General features: G+C 35.1%; 1 protein-coding gene and 1 long non-coding RNA gene across 6 annotated transcripts in view; one reads left to right on the forward strand and one right to left on the reverse strand.

The window, feature by feature from the left end:
• LOC110477108 (uncharacterized) overlaps window positions 1–22,294 on the forward strand; it is a 34,641-nt gene that overhangs the window by 264 nt on the left and 12,083 nt on the right. The window contains exons 2-3 of the long non-coding RNA XR_004148808.2: window positions 16,870–17,092; window positions 18,161–18,297. This is a non-coding gene — a long non-coding RNA (uncharacterized LOC110477108). The remainder of the gene's footprint in view (window positions 1–16,869; window positions 17,093–18,160; window positions 18,298–22,294) is intronic.
• Window positions 116–22,294, reverse strand: part of NR2C2 (nuclear receptor subfamily 2 group C member 2) — a 39,140-nt gene continuing 16,961 nt past the window's right edge. For 4 of the 5 annotated variants that reach the window (XM_021542539.3, XM_021542538.3, XM_021542540.2 and 1 more), the window contains 9 exons: window positions 21,814–21,961; window positions 20,100–20,193; window positions 19,553–19,686; window positions 16,218–16,395; window positions 15,825–15,946; window positions 15,184–15,323; window positions 12,183–12,320; window positions 10,565–10,670; window positions 116–8,456 (listed from right to left, as the gene is read on the reverse strand). In XM_021542539.3, coding sequence (XP_021398214.2) covers window positions 8,282–8,456; window positions 10,565–10,670; window positions 12,183–12,320; window positions 15,184–15,323; window positions 15,825–15,946; window positions 16,218–16,395; window positions 19,553–19,686; window positions 20,100–20,193; window positions 21,814–21,961 — 1,235 coding nt within the window. In that variant the 3' untranslated portion in view covers window positions 116–8,281. The remainder of the gene's footprint in view (window positions 8,457–10,564; window positions 10,671–12,182; window positions 12,321–15,183; window positions 15,324–15,824; window positions 15,947–16,217; window positions 16,396–19,552; window positions 19,687–20,099; window positions 20,194–21,813; window positions 21,962–22,294) is intronic. The other variant, XM_077786199.1, reaches the window with a different exon arrangement.

The raw sequence follows: 22,294 nt of genomic DNA on the forward strand, positions 1-22,294 counted from the left end.
TGGTGAAAGCAAAATGCTATTTCTCCCTAAAAGATAGTAAAATATGTATTTGGCTTAGACAGCTCCTGTTCAAGAGGAACTTAAATGAACTTCAAAATAAAACTCAGGAATGCAGTTATATTTGTAATTCACTTTAATGGTAGAAACCTCATTTAGCTACTAGTATTAACCGCAACAATATAATGTCACAACAGCATTTAACAAAATGCATAAACTAAATCATGCACTGCAATACTCTATATACAAACACAACAATGAAAATTACTCTTTATGACTGAAGACATTGTTTGGATATAAAATTTACTTTAAAAAAACCCCATGCTATTATTTTTAAATGCTATCACACACAACAATATTGATTTCACAAAAGAAGCTGTGAGAAATTAAAAACTTTTGCAGTTTTTTAAAATAAACAATAGTTTTCTAAATTATAAGGAATAGAGACTTCCAGAAAATATCCCAAGGAACTGAAAGCAGATGTTTCCTTTTATAAAAATTTGCTGGTTTTTAGGAGCTCAGCACTCCCTAGTATGCCAATACAGATACAACAGTGTGCAGTTTTGAGTCAGGAAACTATGAACACTGGCTTCCAGTGTATTGCAGAGTACAGATTAATTATTAAAAATATTCCAACATTCGATCTTGATTCCATATATGGAAAATTTAACATATACAGTCTGTAAGTAAAATGTTTTCTTCTTAAAGACTGTGCTTTTTGTTTTAAATTTATTCAGTTCTACTTTAACCCACAATCATGACAATACCGTAAAATGGACCTGTGTTGTATTATTGCAGAGCCTTTATTGCCACTACATTTGAGCACATTTTGTCCTTCAGAATACAAACAATTCAAATGTGGATATAACACATTTGGTTTCACTGAACTTTGCCTTTTTCTTTTTTTTCCCCTGAATTCAGAGTTGAGTTTTTAAACGGATTCAATCTTGCATTAATGCCCCAATTGGCTTCCTAAACTTTAAAACTGTTCCTACAGTACAGCGACTTTAATAGACTTTCAGGTTTCTATTCACGTTTAAAGAGGAAAGCAAGTATTCAAACACCACCAATTGTCCAGACACCAATGAAGGAACATCTGCCACAGAAGCGCCTGACGTTAATTTACATATTTTTCCTGCTGAAAATCGGAGAAATAGGGTTTTGAAATGCTACAGGTTTATTCCCATATTTGAAATAAAAGCTTACAAATGCTCACTAACCAATACACCAAGAAAGAGAACATTGTCAATATTTTCCATAGCAAACTTTCCAAACTTCCCTCAGACTTGTGGTTCACTTTAAGCATGCACAAAGTTCATGTTATTTTGCTTAGTGTCTTATTATCTGGTTAAACATACACAAGTCTTTGCCACAGTAAGCACAAAAGGTGGAAATAAATGCCCAGAAAATTCTATTTTACTTTTTTAATGACAGAAACAGGACTTGCTGAATTACTGTCCTGCATGGTCTGTGAAATGCTTTTTTAAAAACCCACAGTTAACAGATTTACTTTATGGAAGGCTTAATTTTTAACTTCATCAAAAGGGAAGAAGAACAAGACTTGTTTATACTTTGACAATGTAAATGTTTGAGTCTTCATTATGAATAAGAAATTGTCTTACGCCATATCTCATTTCCCAACTGTGTGCCCAGGTCCCACATGGACAGTGGGACTGTCACAGGCAGTGCAGGAGCTCCACAGATTGCAGACCCAGGAGAGGACAGAAAGTAGAAAGGGACATTAGTCTGACAAATAAATTAAGAAACTAGCTGTGTTCAGTTTAGGCTGGAAAATAAAAACTTCGGAAAGTGAATATGCAATTGAAATGCACTGTGAAAATACTGAGGATGTCTTGAGGCTTGCTAAGAAATAAACTACCTGCAATGTCCCTATTATTTAATTACCATTGTACCAGAGCTGCTGTTTCACTGACCCGAGCATACAGTCTCTAACTCACAGGTTGGCGTACTGAGATCACTATGACAATATGATTATTGATTTATTAAACAGCATCCATTACCTCCTGTTATGTGTGCTGCAGTTCAGTGATAAATGGCAACTTGGTTTACTTTCAGTTAGCCACAGATGAAGACTTAAAACCGAAAAATCAGTATCTTGCCAAGCTTCACAAAAAATACAACTTTAAAAAAGTATCTCAGAAAGCTGGAAAAGAATGAGCATAATGAGCATAATGTGCAGGGAAGCATTTTCTATGACTATAGTTATTTATTCATTATTTTTAAAAGGCATTATATGCTCAAGTAACTATTGACTGACAGACCTCTATAAGTCAAATGAGGAAAGGTAAAGAGAATAATGTAAAAGCCAGAAAATTCATGGAATATATTTGTCAATTCTGAACAGCAAATAGTGAATTCAGACTGTTTTAGAAAAAAAGGTGCAAAGCTCTGAAATTTGTGAGGATTCACCAAATTAGGAAGCTCTGGATTAGCAAATGAATAAAAAACTTTAGCACATAGAATAGATGAATGGCTCCATATCTGTACATATATACATACACTACACATTTTCTATACACTGTACAGAATATATTTAGACAGAGAGATATAAACATATACATTCATACACACATACATACATCTATGTACATAATCATCAGCTGCTCAAGTGAGTTCTAGAACTGAACATGCAGAAATGCACAATGGTAGGAGGCACAAAATAGACAGGTACAACTCTATCAAACTCCTTAAAAAGAAAGGCAGGAATTTAACAATAATAAATGCATTTTCAAAGCATTCTTGTAACTCAGAGGATTGAACAGATTGTGGGCATTAATGGAACATTACAACAGTATTACCTGTGATGAACTTAGCATGACTTCACAATAAAAACAGCTAAACTTTAGATGCTTAAATTTAGAGCATCTGAACTTTACAAAGAATTTTAACTTGTAACCCCAATATAAATAATGTTCTAAGTTTTTTTTTTTTTCACAAATAATTTCCCATATGTTGATAACACGATTGCAGCTGAAGTAGGGTTGTAGCATTATCTAACAAGAAGGGCTAATGGCATCAAACAATAAGCCTGAGCTTAATTCAGAAGTATTTGCTGTTAAAATGACTCAGCAAGTTTAGAATTAAAAGGTACAAAAAGTAAACGCTTTCATTCTCTCTCCTTTGCCATCCCCTCTTAGTAATTTTTCATATAAAGCTGTTTCTAAACTAATTTCCTGTAATTCAAGATCCAGTAGATGTTGGTAATTTGTCCTTCCTCTGCCCCTCACTTTCCTCTCTAGGGTGACCATGCCCTCATTTGGCTGATTCCTCCTGGATGTTTGGAAGTGTTAAGACTGCACACTGTTGTGTGCTGTTGTCAGCTGGCCCATGCTTATCACCAAAGCCAACTACTGCAAAAGCTCTTCTGTTGCTTTATGGCAAACCCTGGGAACAGGTGGGAATCTGCCTGTGTTTTCTGGCATTTATTCTTTTGCTTTTATGGACAAGAGTAGGTGAAAAAAAAACCCCAACATATCCTGGTTTTGCACTATTAAGAGTAACTGAGGAGGAAGAGAGGGAACTCAAATATCAACATTTTTGTTCTCATCCAGTAGATATGTGCTGATACACCTGTGTGTCTGACTGACCTGCCAGTTCTACTGTTCACTTCTGGTTCAAACAGGGCTTGGACTGGTGCTGTTAGTGCAGGAAGCTGCTTTGTCACTGCTTGAGCAGTACCCTCAGCCCATTCATTTCCAGTTCTGTCTTCCTGGTTAAACTGTATTCCTGAAACCCTTTGTTAGTCATGCAATTTAGTGCAATTTAAAAAAAAATTGTCTTTTACTAATTAAACAGCAGGTAATCAGGAAAGAATCCTAACTACTATCTGAACTTTAATGCGCAGGAAAATCTACTTACACCTGCAGTATCCTGAATGAAATAATTCAGGAATCTGTGAGTCCTGTGTACTATGTGAAACAATAAAAAAACCACACAAGTGTTTTACAGTCTCTACCAAAGGAGAAACAAAGTCAGGAAACTGATTTCACCTGGGAGCTTCAGGTCTTACTTGGTTTCTCTATGGCAGCCTCAGAACGTGCCCTTTACAAAGCGAACTGTAATGGTGATTCAGAGCTGCTGGATTCTGCACACTGACCTGGAACCAGAGCTCCTCACGAGAGGCATTGTGGCTGTCTGGGGGGGCCATGGGCTTCAGAAGATAGTGAAAGGAGACTTGGCAAACAACGCCAGCTGATCAGTGGAGAGCAACAATAGTTTCTTGCTGCAGTGTGCTCTGAAAACTAAGTCTTTTTAATGATCTAACATTATAAGGCAACTAAAAGAAAGCCTTGTACGACTTCTTAGAAGGATCTCTCCTTCGAAATATTTTTTTCCTCTTCTACCAGTTTCATGCCAGAGTAACTCCACAGACACCAGAAGCATTTCAGCCAATTTATAAGCAATGCAAATATGCAGAGAAAGATTACTTTTGCATATGGTATTAGTTTTGGCTCTACAGTCCAATGTAAGTAAATAAAAGGAAGAAAAGAGTATACCTTCCTACATTTGTCACAAATGCAATTAAAATCATTATGACAAAGCTAGTCCCAAATGCTTTTTATCTACAAAATTCAAATCCAGTTCCTTTGCAAAAGAGTTGGAAAACAAATGAAGCACAGTGGACATTACTGCCTCATTATCATTCCCTACATTGCCTCATTATCATGCCCCAGTCTCAGTCAGCACAGAATTCTAACATTTGTCTGAATGAATTGTGACTAGTATACACATTTGCTCAGGTTCAGATAAATCTAATCAGATAATTTATTATTGTATTTCTGCCAAGTTAAAATATTTTAATTTCAAGAGCAGCAGAAATAGAACCGCAAAAGTTCTGAACAGAATAAATTTTGGCACTAAGTAGAGCTTCAGTGAGATGAACTTTTCCTAGATTCACTTTGTGACTGTGAGAGTTTGACTCCAAGTTCTTGTGAAAACAAGTTTGGCATTTAAATTTCACCTTCATGAAAACAAGATATTTCTATATTTAATACTCAAGAAATAGTTCTTCAATAATTGTTACAATATTAAAAAACTCTTCTGTCCCATATTCATAAGGAAAAGTTTGCACTTTCAAAGGAGAGAAAAACCTGAAACTAATTTACCAGTAAAGCTAAGATTAGCCTGTTACCATCTTCCAGTCACTGCAGAAGGGATGGAACAAACCTCAGATATTCCAAGAACTATGTCAGTGTTGCACTATTTTCTGCAGAGACGGTGGTGCAAAGCTTGCCTGATTGTGCAGCTGCACTGTGTGCATCACAGGGTCCTGCTGCCACTGAGAGGGATTGTTACAGGGGAGAAATGGGGCAACAGGAACCATGTGAAGTTCAGAGAGGGGAAGCACAAAGTCCTTTTCCTGGAGAGGAAACAGCCCAGGCATGCACATATGTTCAAATTTCTACAATCCAAAATGTTAGTCTTGGAATCAAAATAGTGTATAGTTAGCAAGAGTACTTTTTGTTAATGGCATTAGAACTAAGTAGCTTGGTTCTCACCTCTGCAAGCCAGCAAATCATGCTAATGATGCTACACAGAGAGGGACTTTATAGCTGTTAGGTGGCAATATCCAAATCTTAAGGATGGAATGGCTTCATTTCATCTATTAAATGCATGCACAACTATGGATTGCATGGTTATTAGTTTGCAAAAATTAATATTTTATTACTAATAAGCTATTTAATAACTATTTGCAGAGTAAGGAACTACCAGGGTTTGAGCAAGGATATCATTATGTAGCCTTGCATTTGTGGGGAGTGTAGTTTATTTGTAAACAGAGCTGCATATTTATTGTTTTGATTTACATATGTAATGCAAGGCACACAGTCTACATTTTACTTCATATGATTGCTTTGTTCCCAAAAAACTATGTCTTCCTTTCCTGAATTGTTATGATCACAAGTAATAAAAATTACAAACAAATTTTCACACAGAAAATGGGGCACTTGTACTTGAAAAATTAGAAATTGAAATGAAAAAAGAAAAGTCAAGAAAAAGCTAGCTGGTGCGTATTGGGATTTAAAACCAAATATTTCAATGGACAGTTTTTGTGCTAAGGATTATTTAATTTACCATTAAATTGCTTTCTTAACTGCTTAAATGATTTTTATTAAATTCTGAATGCAAATTAAGTTCTGCAATCCTTTTGGCAATTAAAAAAAAACCAAAATAGTTCAATGCATTCTTCTTGTAGAAAAATGACATAACGCAGTAAAAATTTAAATTTTAACAAAACCAGCCACTACTCTTTCCAAGGTAGCTACTGTTTCTAATTAATCACCATTAATTTTTAAGTTGTATACCCTTAATATAAGGACTGTGCGGCAGAAGTGCTGACACAATCCCACAGCAGTTACACTGCAATCAAATGGTTGATACTAAAAGCTGAAGTCCAGCTGACTTCACATGTGGAGAGCAGACTTTCCATTGCATGAACAATATGACAATTTCATTTGCTATAGCAAAAGCTGAGAGAGATACAGCTGCAGCATGACAAATCTCTGCATGGACACTGTACTCTGTAATACCCTTCTGAGAAAAGAAGATTGAATATGCTAAAAATAGTAACTGTAGAAGACTTGAATGCATCCAGAAGCTAAAATTAAATAGTCTTTTGTGTCACGTTAAGTGCTACAAATGTCAGTCTCCTAACAAGCATGAAGGATACAAATTCTTTTTGTTACTTTGAAGCCTCCTCTAAAGCTGATTAAGTTCTTTTGGCTACAATTCAGACTCTGAAAAGTCACAAACACCAACCTAGTTGATGTTTCTAAATAAATATCAATAACAGAAGAAAAACCAAAGTGCTGAACTTACCATTAGATAAGTTTTGTCACATAAATCTACCGAAGTAAGAATGCCTCTAATACACAAATAATTAAAATAATTAATGCATCTAATATGCCAGGATCAGATGAAGGTATTAATTGGTATGACTTTTTAAAAAATCATTGATTGTAAAATACTGAACAGCCATAATAATAAATTATACTAAAATGAAACCTGTGCTAGCAGCTAATGGCCAGTACTACTAGCAAGCATGCTGATGGCTGATCACTTGAGACAATTAAAAAGTAGTTCATTTTATACCTCCATGGTGCATCAGTCATCAACTGCAATTGTACATGAGTGAGAGTAAATCTCAGCTATATTTTGGTTTTAAACTGAGTGACAGGAAAGTTGAGAACACTGCAAAACTGGGAGTGCTCCGGGAGGGAGGAAGGGAGGGAGCTTTGTAATAAACTCTTGCTGGCTACCAGAGGTTCATACACATTTCAGGTCTTAAATTGCACCCTATGGCTACATTATGAGGGTGTGCAAAGTACAGAGAGGAGTAAATTTGGACCATACAAAGAGCATACTCAAAGACCATCACATAGCTCTATTTGAAAATTACTGCTCTTCCAGTTAATGACTGATTTCCCCAAAGTCAAAAGGCTGCTTCTTAGAGTAACATTTGTCATGATTGTGTTTGTCTGAATAAACACTTTAAGGAACCTGCATATTTAATCATTATTGTGACAAACACTTTATTTCCCTAGTGTGGGGAATTCCTGTAGCCATAAGAGTCACTGTGACTGCACTGTACCATGTATTACAACTGCACGAATTTAACAGATATAGTTTCATATAATATGGATATCTGATTTAAGTATCCACATTAATATTTCATGCATAACGTAACAGCAAGTGGCTTTTTGTAGATTAAATGATTGTCCCCTTTAGCATTCTACATTTTTACAAAAATCACTAGCATCTTGACTAAGGACATATGCATTTTTTTCATTTTCCATACTCATAAGCAGGATGTTGAGGATGCTGTTGCTCTGACAAGAAGTGATTACAAAGTGCTAGTATTATACCCTGGCATTTGCTAGACATTCATTGCAAGGATACTTTTAAATATATACATACTGTTCTTTTTACTTTTAAAGTAATTTTTATTACTACTCTGATATTATAAAACTCTTTTTAACCACTGATAGTTTCTAAATACAAAGCATGTGAAAAGTATGTTCAGTAATCTATGGCCTTTTAAATGAAAGGCATCAAAAATATTCCTTGTGGCAGGAAAGGTCCTATAGCAGGTCTTTTAATAGCTGCTTCAAATTTTGTCAACATCAGAAAAAGACAAGAAGAAATCTGTCAGGAAACTGATAACAAGTTGGAGTTATCTGCACATACCAAAACACTACTCTTTTAACTTCATAATTATATGTTTTTTGTGAAAATTACTTCAATCCCTCAAATTACATTGTTCCCTCTATACAGATGTGCCGGTTATTTGACCATTATATTCTGCTGTTTCCATTTTGAGAATGTAGGGGATTATGCTGTCAATGGGAACATTTCCAATGAGACCTGTGAAAAACAGTTCCTCGGTGATGCTAGAGCTCATCAATCTAAGTGCTGGCAGGCGAACTAGGATCCGGGCTAGCCTGAAAAAGAAGTTCAGTGGATTATAAATACATTTAAGACCAGTTTAAGATACTCTATGGCTAAAGAGATGGATCTGGCTTTATTATTACCATAATTCATGAATAGGCATAAAGAGGCAATTAAAGCTAATCTGGCTACACCACAAAAAGAATGGTTGCTGTTCTACCCTGCAAGCAAAATGAAAGTCAAGTAGCTTTATAGTTTTCCAATGAAAGGGACATGTTAATGCCCTTTGTAGACAGAACGTGTATGTACAAACACGAATTTTCTTGGCCTGCTCTTGAAATTCCCAGCTCTGGATGAACAATGCTGAGTCTAATAATATTCATGTTGATTAGTGTGAACATTTGCAACATTTTAAAAGCACAATGCTTAATTAAAATTTCAGCCATAAACAGCATAGTTCTCAGTTGCCTAGCACCGTCATGCCAAATGAGATAGCAGGAAGGGGCATGGACGTATATATACAGAAAAAAAAGATAATCCGCTTCTAATGAGAGAAGGAAATTGGGGGAATGTACTGTTAAGCATAAATATTCCCAAATTGCCCAGGTGTTTTATTTACCATGATCTTAACAGATACCCAATACAATGAAGTGACTGTATTGAAATGCTAGACTTCCCATGCATATGAAATTTAGGACAGTGATGAAAGTGTTTTGCTGCCATTCGTATAGCAGACGTGTATCACAAATGTTAAACCAAATAAATTTTCTGAACCAGAACCATGTAATGGCAAACCTCAGGTAGCACTGACCACAGGTGCTCTGGAAAATGCTTGAATATTTATGGAGAAAATATCTAAGGTCTACATCTAAATTATGCTAATACACCATATCTTGTAAGCTTCAGGGCAAAAAGATTCAAACTATGCTGTTGTTTTTATGAAAATTGTAACATTTGTCCCCTATCTCAGTTGCTACCAGCACTCAGTTGCTCAGAAATAATAGATTTGTTCTCTAAACTTGTCTATGGGTGAGCATGAAGATAGAGACACTAGTAATTAAAATACAAGACACTGCTTGAGGAATGTAACTCTGATTTTCTTCCCTGAGACACTAATATGAGAAGTAAGTATATGGAACAAATTTTATATTTAGTTTTATGGTAGATATTCAGCTCTCACTAATCAAACGAGAAGGCCTCAATTGTACATGGAAGAATATGGGATTTGAGGATATTTCTGAGGCAGAGAATCCTATTTTCATTCCACTACAGTGTTAATTCTGTAAGATCAGTGCAGAAAACAGAGATGGGAGAAGCTCTCTTTTTCAGACAGGTTTTTTTCTTCTTTTTAGTTACTTCATCCCCAGACTGTACTTAAGTGTATGTGATTTCTTCTTTACATTAGGATGCCTTTCACAGTAAAAAAGAACATGTTCTAGTATATCCTGGAGACAGAGGTGAGTTCCCTAATAGTGCAAGGAATCACTGTGTTGATAAATTTTGAGTTTTGATGGATTGTTAGAAAATACGGTAATTATTTCTAGCATATAACAAACAGAATAGTTGGAAGTGAAAAAAACAAGCTAGATAATTTCAGAGAAGTCCTTGGAAATTAAAAAAAAAACAAAAGACCCAAAAAAAACCCAAAAAACCACAAAACCCAAAGAAGAAAATAAGTAGGATGTGGGAATTTCTTATAAACAGAAGTTTGAGAAATGGTTATTATTCCTCATTACATGTACTTGTTGTTTTTCCAAGGGCTATAACTGGCAGTTTTAACATTTTTCTGCATATGCAACTTGAAAAACATTTCAAGATGATAATCACCTTTTAGCAGTGTGAATTAGTCAGTTGAAGCAGTTATCCCCCAAACTTAAAAAAAAGTAAGTTCTGAACATGACTATGAAAGTCTCAAAAAAAACCCTCTCAAAAACCAAGAAAAGATTAAAAAATTTAATTTAAATGGAGGAAGCCAAACAGCTATTCTTGTTTCTACGTATCTTTAAACAAACCTGTTTGCTTTTATGAATTAGGTTTTAGTTCTTTCTCATCAACAGAAAAAACCCCAAACCCCAGATGTCAAAAACATCAATGACATTATTTTGTACTTCTGTTATCTACAGCCCACAACATTATTTTGGGTACTTTAGACAATAAATACCTATAAGTATCTTCTGGATAGGTTTTTTGTACATAGTCCTGCAATTCCATCTGTGCCTTCTCCTGGAATTTTTCTATTTGGGTTGAACTGGTCAGACCAGGGTGATCTAAAGAAACAAAACATTTCTGTATGTCGATTGTTTCCCTATACATTGTGAAATAAATGTATTTATAAGACTCTCACATTTAATTTCAATGCAATATTTCTCTAGTATTGTGATGTTTAACATGCTAGCCATATAAAGGTGAACATTACTTCCAGGCTTCAGAATTAGCTTGTTCACTTTTCTCTCTAGAGCTGTGTGTACACATAAGAAAGTGGACAAAGATTAAGCCCGTATGTGTGTACCAGGCAATGACACAGAATTTGTTTTTAACTTTGCTTGTTTAAAATGTAAACATGTGATCTGTTCTAACTAGGCTGGCTAAGCAGTATCTAGCGTTATTTTCTTGATAGATCAATGTCTTAATCTTCTTAAATCTGTCTCATGTTTTAGTTCCACCTGGCTCAGCTCCTCAGACAGAGCAAAAAAAAAGCAAATCCACAAAGTATCACTTCTCTTAGTATGCCAAAATATCTTCACTGTTGTGTCCAAACTGCTTGTCCCTTGAAATAGGAAAGGGCTACCTTGAGTTTGGATATTTTCATGCTTTTCCAACTTGAACAAAACCCCTAATAAACATAACTCTAATGAGACAATCTCCCAAAAAAAAAAAATCAAAAGAACATTTCAGGACACCAGTATCTTCTAATTAAGTTTTATTACAAAGAGAAGAATAGTTATCAATGCAAAAAAACCCCAAGCAAACACACCAATAACAATATATCTTTTTACTTCGTATTCTGTTAAGTAAAAAGTGATAAATACCTTTGAATTAAAATAAATAATATGCATTTCTGAGCAAAACATTCCCTTCTACTCAGCCTGTCAGCAGTTTTAGATTAACCTTTGTGTGTCCTCGAAACATTTGCCATCTTTGCTGAAAAGACTGCCACTTACAGTTTCTTTAATGTCCTTACCTAATAATTCCAGAAAATCTCGAGTGTCTTCTTTGAGTAAATTTTCGTATTTCAGAAACACTTAATTCTGCTTTAGCTATCTGCTGTCATTTTTTCATAACAAATGGAAGAAAGCCTGTTTACATTCAGTTTTTGAGATTTTGTGGAAGTTTCATATAAAATAGGTATTTCTGCTCATATTTCAGCTATTCCTCTTATGAGTATATTAAAAATACTAAAATTGAAGCTAATTTCTTTTTGCCACTCGGAGAATGCATTTCTTCTAATCCTTCTCACCATTTACCTCAATAATATTGCTAGTACACATTCCAGATTATTTACTACTCATAGATTCTCAGCTGAAGGAAACATGAGAATTTAATTTTCTAGGGTGGATGTACAGGAAACACCTGAGAGATTTGAACTGTAAATAACATGGGATATGCTGCTCTGAAGTTATTTGGAAAGACATATTGTGATAATCACAATGAAACAATAATTTTATCTGCAACTTAACAGATGAGTCTCATCTCAAGACATTAGTCTCGTTTAAAAAATGCTAAAGAATCAACATATTAAGGCTTATTATTTAAAAAGATATGGTTACTAAATTCCTTACCAGGGCTAAAAAGGACTATAGCTTTAAGGTATGCATATTCATATCCATCAATATCAAGCTTGGCCATGCTGTTACAGAACTCCTGAAGTTTCCAGATGTGTTCCATGACTTGCTTTATTCTGTCTCCAGAAAGTTTATCTACAAAAAGATATTGCTTACTATTTCATCTGAGCTCAAGCATTTCTAATATATTAACAAATAAAGTTTTATAAACCAAGTCAAATGATATTTGCAAGTCTTTTGCTGTCTTAGAAGCACTTAATGTGTAAGGATGGCCTGAATGATTATGAAAGCAAAGTGAATTTATAAAGTTGAGTCAGACCTAGAGCTAGCAAACAGAATGTTAACTCTTCTGTGTAATTTTGCCAGGATAGCATAATCTGCCACACCAAATATTTTCCAAGTGATATACTGTTCTGAACAAAGATTCAGAAATTATGGTGCATTATTCTACAAATGGCTACGGTAATTCTGGGAATGAACAGAAGCACAAAGCAAATGCTAACATGCAACCCTGATTTTAAATTCAAACATTATTGAATTAGCCTTTCCAAAAGTGAATGCAAGAACAGTAATGACAGTGCTACCTTCTCCTCTGTCTGTACTTTTAGGAGTGAACTTTTCATTAGCTATGGTAAATAATCTTTTCCCCATGTGATAGGGTAAATTCACTGAAATACACATACACAGTGTGTATGGAGATTCTTCTAGCATTTGAAAGATCACATTCCTTATATTGGGTTCATAATCTATCTTAAAATTCTAATTTTAAAAATTTATTCTATTTATAGATCTATTACAAGTGAGTGGTATTAGCTGCTAAACTAGGAAGGTAGAGAGTTCAATTTTGGTAAATGGAAATCCTTATATTGAACTTCATATCTACAAACTAGTCAAGGAATAAAAACATTACAGAATACATTAAGACAGATTTTTGAATATATAATTACTATCATCAAACTTCAGGAGTAAGTCAGTTTACAAGGGATAAAACCTTCCATTGAAAAACACATTAGAATAATTTTATTCCAGTTATAATCTCCAATGCTAGTATTTAATATAATTTTAATTTTAATATTTTATTTTTCTCTATACAGCTAATTCTGCATAGGATTGCTTAGACACCATGTGGTTTAAACTGAATCATTGACATAGTTTATTACTATTTTATCCATTTTCTGAAACTGCAATAAGAAGATTGAATGAATGGAAGAACCATTTTTTGCACAGTATTGACGTAAGAATGAAAGCATAATCTACATTTCTTAAATCATTAATTGTGATACAAATTTTTAGTTACTCAAGATGGATGAAGATTGACATAATGTAATGTTTTCATTCCTGTATTAAGTGGGAAAATATGGTCCAGAGAAACTCAGGAAAAGCAAACTAGAATTCCAGAGTTTCTAAGTAGCTTAATCAGTAATAAATAAATCAAGTTCTCAAATTTCTTCACTATGTTTTGAATTTTGGAGGTATTATATACAATATAACATTATAACTTTGCAGAACTGATGAATAACACTAATGATCCTCTTTTATTGGCTGGTCTCAGCAAATGCAGTGTGAGTCCAATACAGATAATAGAAAAAAATTATTTTTTTACAATATTGATGCATAAGAACAGAAGTGGAACCAGCTGTAATAGCCCTGCCACTTACTCCTCTCCACTGCTTGGAACAAATGTGGAATAGACAACTCTGTGTATTCTGAAACAGATATAAAATAAAAGCCTAACTTTGCATAGAACATTCAATATGCAAGTTTCCCTACTGATCAACTTTTCAACTTTTGCCTCTCTGTGCAGGAAAGGAGCAGCACTCTGTTGTATTTTGGGACTGTCCAGGCTCTCTTAAATGAGAAAACAAACCAAAACAAACAAAAACCAACCAACAAGAAAAACCTCAAAACCAAAACATGAAAAAATTCTGTATTCATTAAGAAAGCTATTAAAGCATACTATCAATTTAATAGTCAAATTTCAGTCTAATTTACTTTATTATGATGAAGCTAATAAAGTAGATTAAAACTTGATTGTAGAACTATAAAATATACAAAGAAGATAGCTGGAAAAATATTTAATATCCTTCAGCTATAGAAAAATACATCTGTTTTACTCTCCTCAGTAAAAACCTATTTTCTAATTTTTGCTGTGTGCACAATAATGACAGCATTAAAAATATTTTTAAATGGTACCAAATAGTATTCTATAAGTGCTTTTAACAGACATGTAAATTTAAAGTAGTTCTCATGAATTACACTGTGTTTGCAGAGCTTAAACTGCTAGTATTGTTTTCTTCCTCCTTTTAAAAATGAATATTATTTTCATGCTAATCAATCCTATTGATTGGAAGTGTCTTTAAAGAATTAAAAAAACCAGCAAATATAACAGATTTTCATCCATTCTGGATATAATCATCATTATCAACAGACCAATATTGAATTATAACATAAAATTACATACATCTTGTTAAGAATTCAAGAAATTATGTTGCTTAATGCTTCAAGGGCACTTCAAAATACATTACTCATTATTGAATTATAGTAGTATCCAAAACCATTAGACATGCAAGAATATGCTTGTTGTGCTAATTGGCAAATGCTGTGTTTTTACACCACAAAGAGAAGGAAAGTTCCGGAGGAAAAAGTCTGGTGTGGTTTGGAAGAGGATATCATTATTTTAAGAGGAAAAAACATACATCTGGATGGGAAGAAAACTCTCTGAGCACATACAATAAAATATTTTAGGATGTACTGTCTTTCTCTGTAATATTAGTAAGGCATAGAAGACCCCCTTGCCTCTACAGACTCTTCTATCCCACAGATATCTCTGTGACATTGGTGCAACAAAACTGTAGATCACCAGGGGAAAGATAATTATGCCAGAAAAAGCTTCACCTTCTCCTGGCTCCTGGTGAACAATTCTGCCACTGATGGGGAAACACCTTGTGAGCAATGTTATCCAAACATCCCTGTATTGTTAGCAGTACTCGTAACATACCTTCTTGTATGCTGTTCTGGAGGTGATTGACAATCGCTCCCAGGATAGTCGACAGACTCATCACCTGTGCACACTGTGCCAGGCCTAAGGTAAACAGTTCGTTCCAGCAGGCACGCACAAGGCTCGTATTACAATCCTGCCTATAAACAGCAGAAAATCAAAAAACACTAGGTAGTTTGCATATCAGCTTGGTATTGCCTTATGTATAACAATTCATAATAAGAATTAATCTACTGCAAAACATTTTGGTAACAGGCATATATTAGCATATTACAAGTATTTCAAGAAGCAAAAAGAAATTATAGACTGTGGGAAACGATTCTGGGTTATCCATGAAATGGTGCTCATTGATTCTTTAGTAAGGTATCAATTGCAAGCATTTAATTTCTACAAATTGCTTTTAATTTGGCTTTAGTTTCTACAACCACAGTAACATCAGATATTATAGTTACCCTCCCCTCTGCCACCTTCTATTTTATTCTTCAAAACAGGGAATATTGCACAGTCTTCACATATTTTAAAATATTAATTAAAAATTAAACAATATTGTAACTAAAAAGTTAAAAATATCTGGGAAGCATTCAAATCACTGCTTAGATTTATTCAGAAGCAAACCATTCAAATGGAGTATGTCCATTTACCCGAGAGCTTGAAACGCAGGTATGGACCTAGCCCAGTGCATAGAGAGGAAAAGTAGTCGTGATGCTGACTCACAAATGTAGTGTACATTAAGGTACTCTGGCATTGGACTGGGCATTGTCAGCTGCAAAAAATAAAAGTACAGTACAACACATATAGTTCAGACATAAACCAGTTTTTATCATCAGTGAAATAACCGGCAAAAACATTCAAACTACTCTCATAGTCCATCACAATCAATAGTGTGACAAGAAGTTGTCAAAAAAAAATTGTACTAAATAACTCATTACTACTGGCAAGGAATGCAAATTGACAATACAAGACAGGAAATTATATAAGAGCTCATACATCTTAAGCATTTGCTTGTTTAGTAGGACATTTAAAGAAGCACATACTTTAAATGTGACATGTGTATCTGTAAGTAGAGGTCCTTCCACTTCAATAATTGGTGTTGACTGATCTCTACTGATTACATGAATATTCCCTCCTCCTGTAGGATCCATCCCATCTGCCAAGTTATGAGCTGTTGTACCATCTGTGGTATTAAGTGCTTTAGCCAAAGTATCAAATGCCCTAAAAAAAAAAAGTAAACAATGAAAGAGTGCTTCCTTAGATCTTAAAAAATTCATAGTGCTCAAATTAAATGCTATAAAGTATTTCCACTTGGAGTCAACATACACAAGAAACCTTTAGGATGACACAAGGTGAGACTTTTCATTGCAATTTGGTCCCTCTGTACTCTTTGGGCATTAATAAAACAAATAGATGTGCCCACATATTGCTGGTAAAAGACCTCCCCTATAAGGGAAGGATTTCATACTGTAAATCCTGCTTGGATAGTTTTAGCCTAGTATTTGTACTAGTAAAGGGGTCTTGTGCTATGCTGGTTGTGGCTGGGATGGAGTTAATCTTCTTCACTGTAGGTAGTATGGGGATATAGTTTGGATTTGTACTGAAAACAATGTTGATAATATAGAGATGTTTTTGTTATGCACAGCAGTGCTTGCACAGTATAAAAACCTTTTCTGCTTCTTGTCCTCCCTTCAGTGAAGAAGCTGGGAGTTCATAAGAAGTTTGGAGGTGACACATCCAGGACAGCTGACCCCAACTGATACAAGGCTTTTTCCATATTTTGTGATATAAAGAAGGGAGAAGAAAGAGGAAGTGGGGGGATCTTTGAAGTGATAGCATTTGTCTTTGGAAGTAATTGTTACACATGCTGGAGCCCTGCTGTCCTGGAGGTGGCTGAACACCTATCTGCCCATGGAAGGTAGTGAATTAATTCCTTTACTTTGCTTGTGTGTCTGGCTTTTGCATCACCTAATAAACTGTCTTTATCTCAACCCACAAGTTTTCTCACTTTTGCTCTTCTGAGTCTACCGCCAGTCCCACTAGACTGAGGGAGCAGCTGTGTGAGGCGTAGTTGTCCACAGGGCATAACCTCAACAGTGCTCTTGCACGTAGTATTCACTATTCCCCCTTCTCACAGATTCAGTGAGGATTACAGACCAGATGTATTCTGAAGAACAAAGTCCCTGTCCTTGTCCCCATCCTTGATCTTCAGCTTTTTGGAACAGTGGAGAACAGTGTGGTTTTCTTCTAGACAATAGGCCTGAACTTCCTATCCCTTAAAATGAAATACAGGCAAGCACTCCTTATCTCCCAGTATACATAGAGCCTTAAAATACTTATGACAGTAACACAAGAGTGACTGGTCCCTGGTCTTCGTTATACTCAAGCTGTTGCTGGATCATTACCCAAATAGATCACTGTAAATTCTCTTTGGATTAACAGAGCTTAAATGTAAAGAAGAATTTTGTGTTCCAATTTCATACCAGTGGACAGTATTATGGTATAGTGCTTCTTTGCCATTTGTTTTGTCAAGTTGTTTTTTTGGGAGAGGTATTTTTATAAATTTTTCTTCTGCTTTAAAGAAGGAGTAAGACATAAGCTGACACTTCAGCATCAAGTATTTTAAAATATTAATTGACTTCACTTGAAGATTTCAAATGAAAGACTTAAGAGCCTTAATTAATAGAAATAAAGGAGCATTTTCCTTCCCTGAGTACAGTATCTTGTTTTTCTCATGTGTGGAACTATCCCTTATACTTCCTTTTAACCCAGCCAGCCCAGATGGACATTAATTTATGTCCTTTTCTCTCTCATGCTCTCTCTCACCCCTCCCAGAGAGGTGTTTTCCAGTTGGTGTAGTGGGCAGACTGGTCTGGTATTTGTTTATTGTCAGAGGCTTTTCTGTGTAAATAATTCTTGTTATACCTTTTGTTATTAATGTTGTTGCTATTACTGTTTCATTTTGCTGTCACTGTTTGTTTCCTAGTCTCATTGCTGTTTCCAGTAAATTGTTCCTATTTCAACCTGTGATCTCTGCGTTTTGTGCCTCTGACTGGAGATGGAGCGGGGAGCAAGTTTAAGTGTGAACATTAAACTGGAGAATACCATTCCTAAATCACAACAGTTAAGTATCAGTTCCTCGAGGTCGGGATTGAAGGCACTTGAGAAAGTATTTAATGTTTGGACTCAGGTGTTTATTATTTCTTATCTATGTTACAGTCTCACAACCATGAGTTCAGTAGCTTTTTCATTAGCAAGGCACAAAATAGCCAACTAACTTTTGTTACATGGTCTTTTAAAACTAAACTATCCAATTAAGAAAGGACACCTAGATTATTTTCCCTTTTAACTCAATAACTGATCCCTCGAAGCCCACAATGCGAACCTTTGTGTCCAATCACAAAACATCACCCAAACCCATGAAGGGGAAGGAAGAAGGAGGTAAAGAACAACCTGTCTCCACCCTAAAACCTCCATCTTGCTTCATATTTATTTCTATGTTCTAAAACCCCAAACTCTTAAGTTTTCCACCCTCTGATATTACAGACTTCTAACCAACTACACATCCATAATCCCAGTGCTATTACTTTTAAAAGCCTGTTCCATGACCTCAGGTAAAATGCAGTGTTCTCTGTGCCTTTAAGCACAGAAAGTTTCAAATTCTCAGCATCCAGGATTCCAACAGTTAAGTTCCTCCTAAAAATCTTCTTTTTGAGAAACAGTGGACAATTCTGAGTCCAAGTATTTTATCTTATTAACTTATACTGCTAAATTCAACCAACCTGCCTCCCCCCACAAAAAACACAACCAAAAACATCCAACAAAAATATCCCAGCCTTGCAAATCTCAAGCTGTGCTGGGAATTTTAATATTCCATGCTCCTTTTTCATATATTTTTCATTAAGAAAGGAAAGACTTCAAACTCTTTCTAAATCTACATTGCCAGGAGATTTTATGGCAGCACAAGCTCAAAAATAAATCTGCAGTAATGGAGACTGCCAAAGAGCAGGGCTCAGGGCACAAGCATTGCAAAGGAGAAGCTTACATAAAACACACCTGTGAAATAAAATGGCACTAAAATGTTGCTATTCTCAGAGTCTTTCAAGGTCACAAACTAGTAATTTATTATTTTTCTGATAACCAAATGCAGTCTAGCTTTAGAACACTATATTTGTCACACTGGACACAGTTCTTCACAAGAGGGCAAGAGCCAAAACTAATTTCTAACAAACTGTTTCAAACAGTTTCAAAGTAGGGGCAATCTGGCAATCTATACTGTGTCTGGTGTAACCATGCCAAATTCCTTATAATGAATGAGTGCAAGGATACACCACATAGAACAGAAATTACTAAATAAGAAGTAAATAGAAATGCATACCTTGTAATCTCACTTGCAGATTGCTCTTCTTGTTGAACTTCAGAAGTATCTCCATTATTTAGTGACTCACTGAGATTAGCAAGAGATGTTACAACATTTGCTAGTGTTCCTAAGGCACCCTGGCTTGTTTCAGCCTAAAAAGAAAACACTATATTAGTAAATCAAAATTATAGTTAATATCTCATATATAATTTTCCCCCCATTTTCAATCTTTTTGTTCTTCTTCCCCATGCACCTTTTCCTTCTTCCTGAATCCCAGGAAGAATAATGGCTATCAATTATCTTTAAATTCTATTTTAATTATCAATCCTAGTCCCCAGTGAGACATCATATTGAGAACTACCTGTGGCTGACCCTTTGCAGAAATATGCTTGCCAAAAGAAACGGCAATCCTATTGATAAATTTACTGCATTCATTCATATGGTTCTTTACACTTATTACAACCTTATCTTTTTAAGAGCAAAAACTATTTGAGACTAGGTGCAATAGATAAAGTAACCTGACCAAATTAACAGATATCTCAGAATGGAAGTGAGCCAGTAATACCTTGGAATCAGCAGCTAGGAGGACTGTACTATCATCCCTGATCAAAGGCTGCTGAATATTCACAAGCATTCCCGGATCAAGAAGACCAGCTGACCTGTTCAAAAGTGTAAGGCATCTGATGGTCAATAGTATTTTCCATTAATAAGAAGAATGTGAAACAACTTATGAGAGCATAAAAAGAATTACCAGTTTTGTAATTAAAAATTTAGTGAAGCTTACAATTTATTTAACAGGACTTAAGTCTTTCTGAAACAGTTCCCAAAAAGTAGCTGGAAAGACAGAAAGATCTTATAATTTCCAGTGCAAAACAATTGCAACTTCCCAAATGCATATCTTCTCATTTGCTTTTTGTTCAGGGTTAGTCTGCTTTAAGGAAAGCTGTTGTCATCTCAGGCTCTTTGAAGTCACCTAGTAGCTCTAAATTTATATGAGACTTCGAAGGAAGGCATGACTCTGTGTTCCAAGCAAGACATTGGCCAGCACTCAATAAAAGTCATAAAAATATTTTTTACATTCCAAAACATAGTCAGAAACAGTCCTGTAGTCAAAGCCTGCATAAAATCTCTGCTGCCTTTACTTTTGCTGCTTTGTGAACAAATATCCTTCCCCTCTCCTATATCTAATTTAGGGAGACAGTGCAAAGTCTTTGCAGTCAGCAAGAAGTTTACTTGCTACTTATGTGATGCTCCAAGTGTCCATAAACAATACCAATGCACAAAACACAGGTGAAAGACTGCAGGACATTACAGTACAAGGGGTCTGACACTTACAGCTATCATTATCAACAAGCACAGGCAGCAAATTATCATGCATTATGCAAATCTGAATCCTACATAAATAACAGAGTGGCTCTTGATAACTATAGTAGTGTTTATAGGTTTGTAATGGATCTGTAGCTCAAGAAAATTTTTAAGAGGCAAATGTCTCTGTAAGTACTTCTTTCAAACAAGAACACTGAAAAACAATTCTCTAAGAAATCTGCAGTCCAAACTTCCTAACTGCAGTGTCATTTGTTCAACAAGGAATATGCATATGAAAAATTAAACACATACACTTCCCCCATATGAAAACTGAATAATAATAGTTCTCAACCATTCATAAATTACAGTTATAAAAATGTCATATTTAACCTAGACTTTTTAAATTCTATTCAGAAAAAAAAAAAAATCTTGCCTTTATTTGTAATGATGTGCATTTTCCCACCCATTGCCTAAGGAGACATCTCAGAGTGCCGGAACCACCTTGGAGTATCTTCCATATACTAAAAGGAAGCTGCTTTTTGCTGTTGTTGAAACCAGTCTCTTGGGATTTGAATCAGCAGTCACTGAATCTCCCTAACTAGTATCTTTAGGAGAAGGAAGCCTCAGTCTGCCATTTGCAGATCTAATTTCAGAGAAGTGATAACACAAATGTATCACAGCATTAGCCTACATGCTTTCTGCTTGAGTATCATTCACTTGCTCTGCATTGCTCTGACCAGCTCTCTGGCTGGACAAGAGCCAGCTCTGAACTGAAAACCACATACCTGTATGCAGACACAAAAGCTTTAGTGAGAACCAGAACCTGCATTGGCCTTGGTAATGGAAACAGATGATGTGTACATTAGAGTTCTTTTCTGTTCCCTCTGAGAGCAGAGGGGATGAGGAATATAAGGTGTGACTGCAAAGTAATATGCACAAATAATGTGAAAGATGCGTGGAACTGAAGTACTCACCGTGTCCCATCTTTATCTGCCACAAATGTTGGAGTTGCTATTAGAGGGCTTCGAAGATCTTTTCTTATATAGATTTTTTCAGTAGAAGCTGCACAGTTGGTTGGTTTTTCACGTTGCACATCAAAAGGCTTTCTTTCACTTTGAACCGCTACATAAAGATAGAAACATACAGATTTGAAAGGAAATAATTAAAACAAAAAATACAAAAAGTAAATTAAATTCCTGCACTTCTAATAGTGTACCAGCTCAGTTCAAAACTGGAAATTTAATACCAAGAGTGAAGAAATGCAGGCTCCTATGTTACTATATCTGTGAGTATGTGTATTTTTATATATACTTTTAACTAAGAAAGTCAAAGATTGATCTTTTGCTTCAAGTTTTGCTGATCTTTTTTTGGCATTTGATAGGATGGAAGATTCTACAGATTGTGTTTTCAATTTGTTTGCATTTTTTTTTTTTTTTTACAGACACAGCTATATCT

Source organism: Lonchura striata, chromosome 12 (assembly GCF_046129695.1).
Source record: "Lonchura striata isolate bLonStr1 chromosome 12, bLonStr1.mat, whole genome shotgun sequence".
NCBI lineage: Eukaryota > Metazoa > Chordata > Aves > Passeriformes > Estrildidae > Lonchura > Lonchura striata.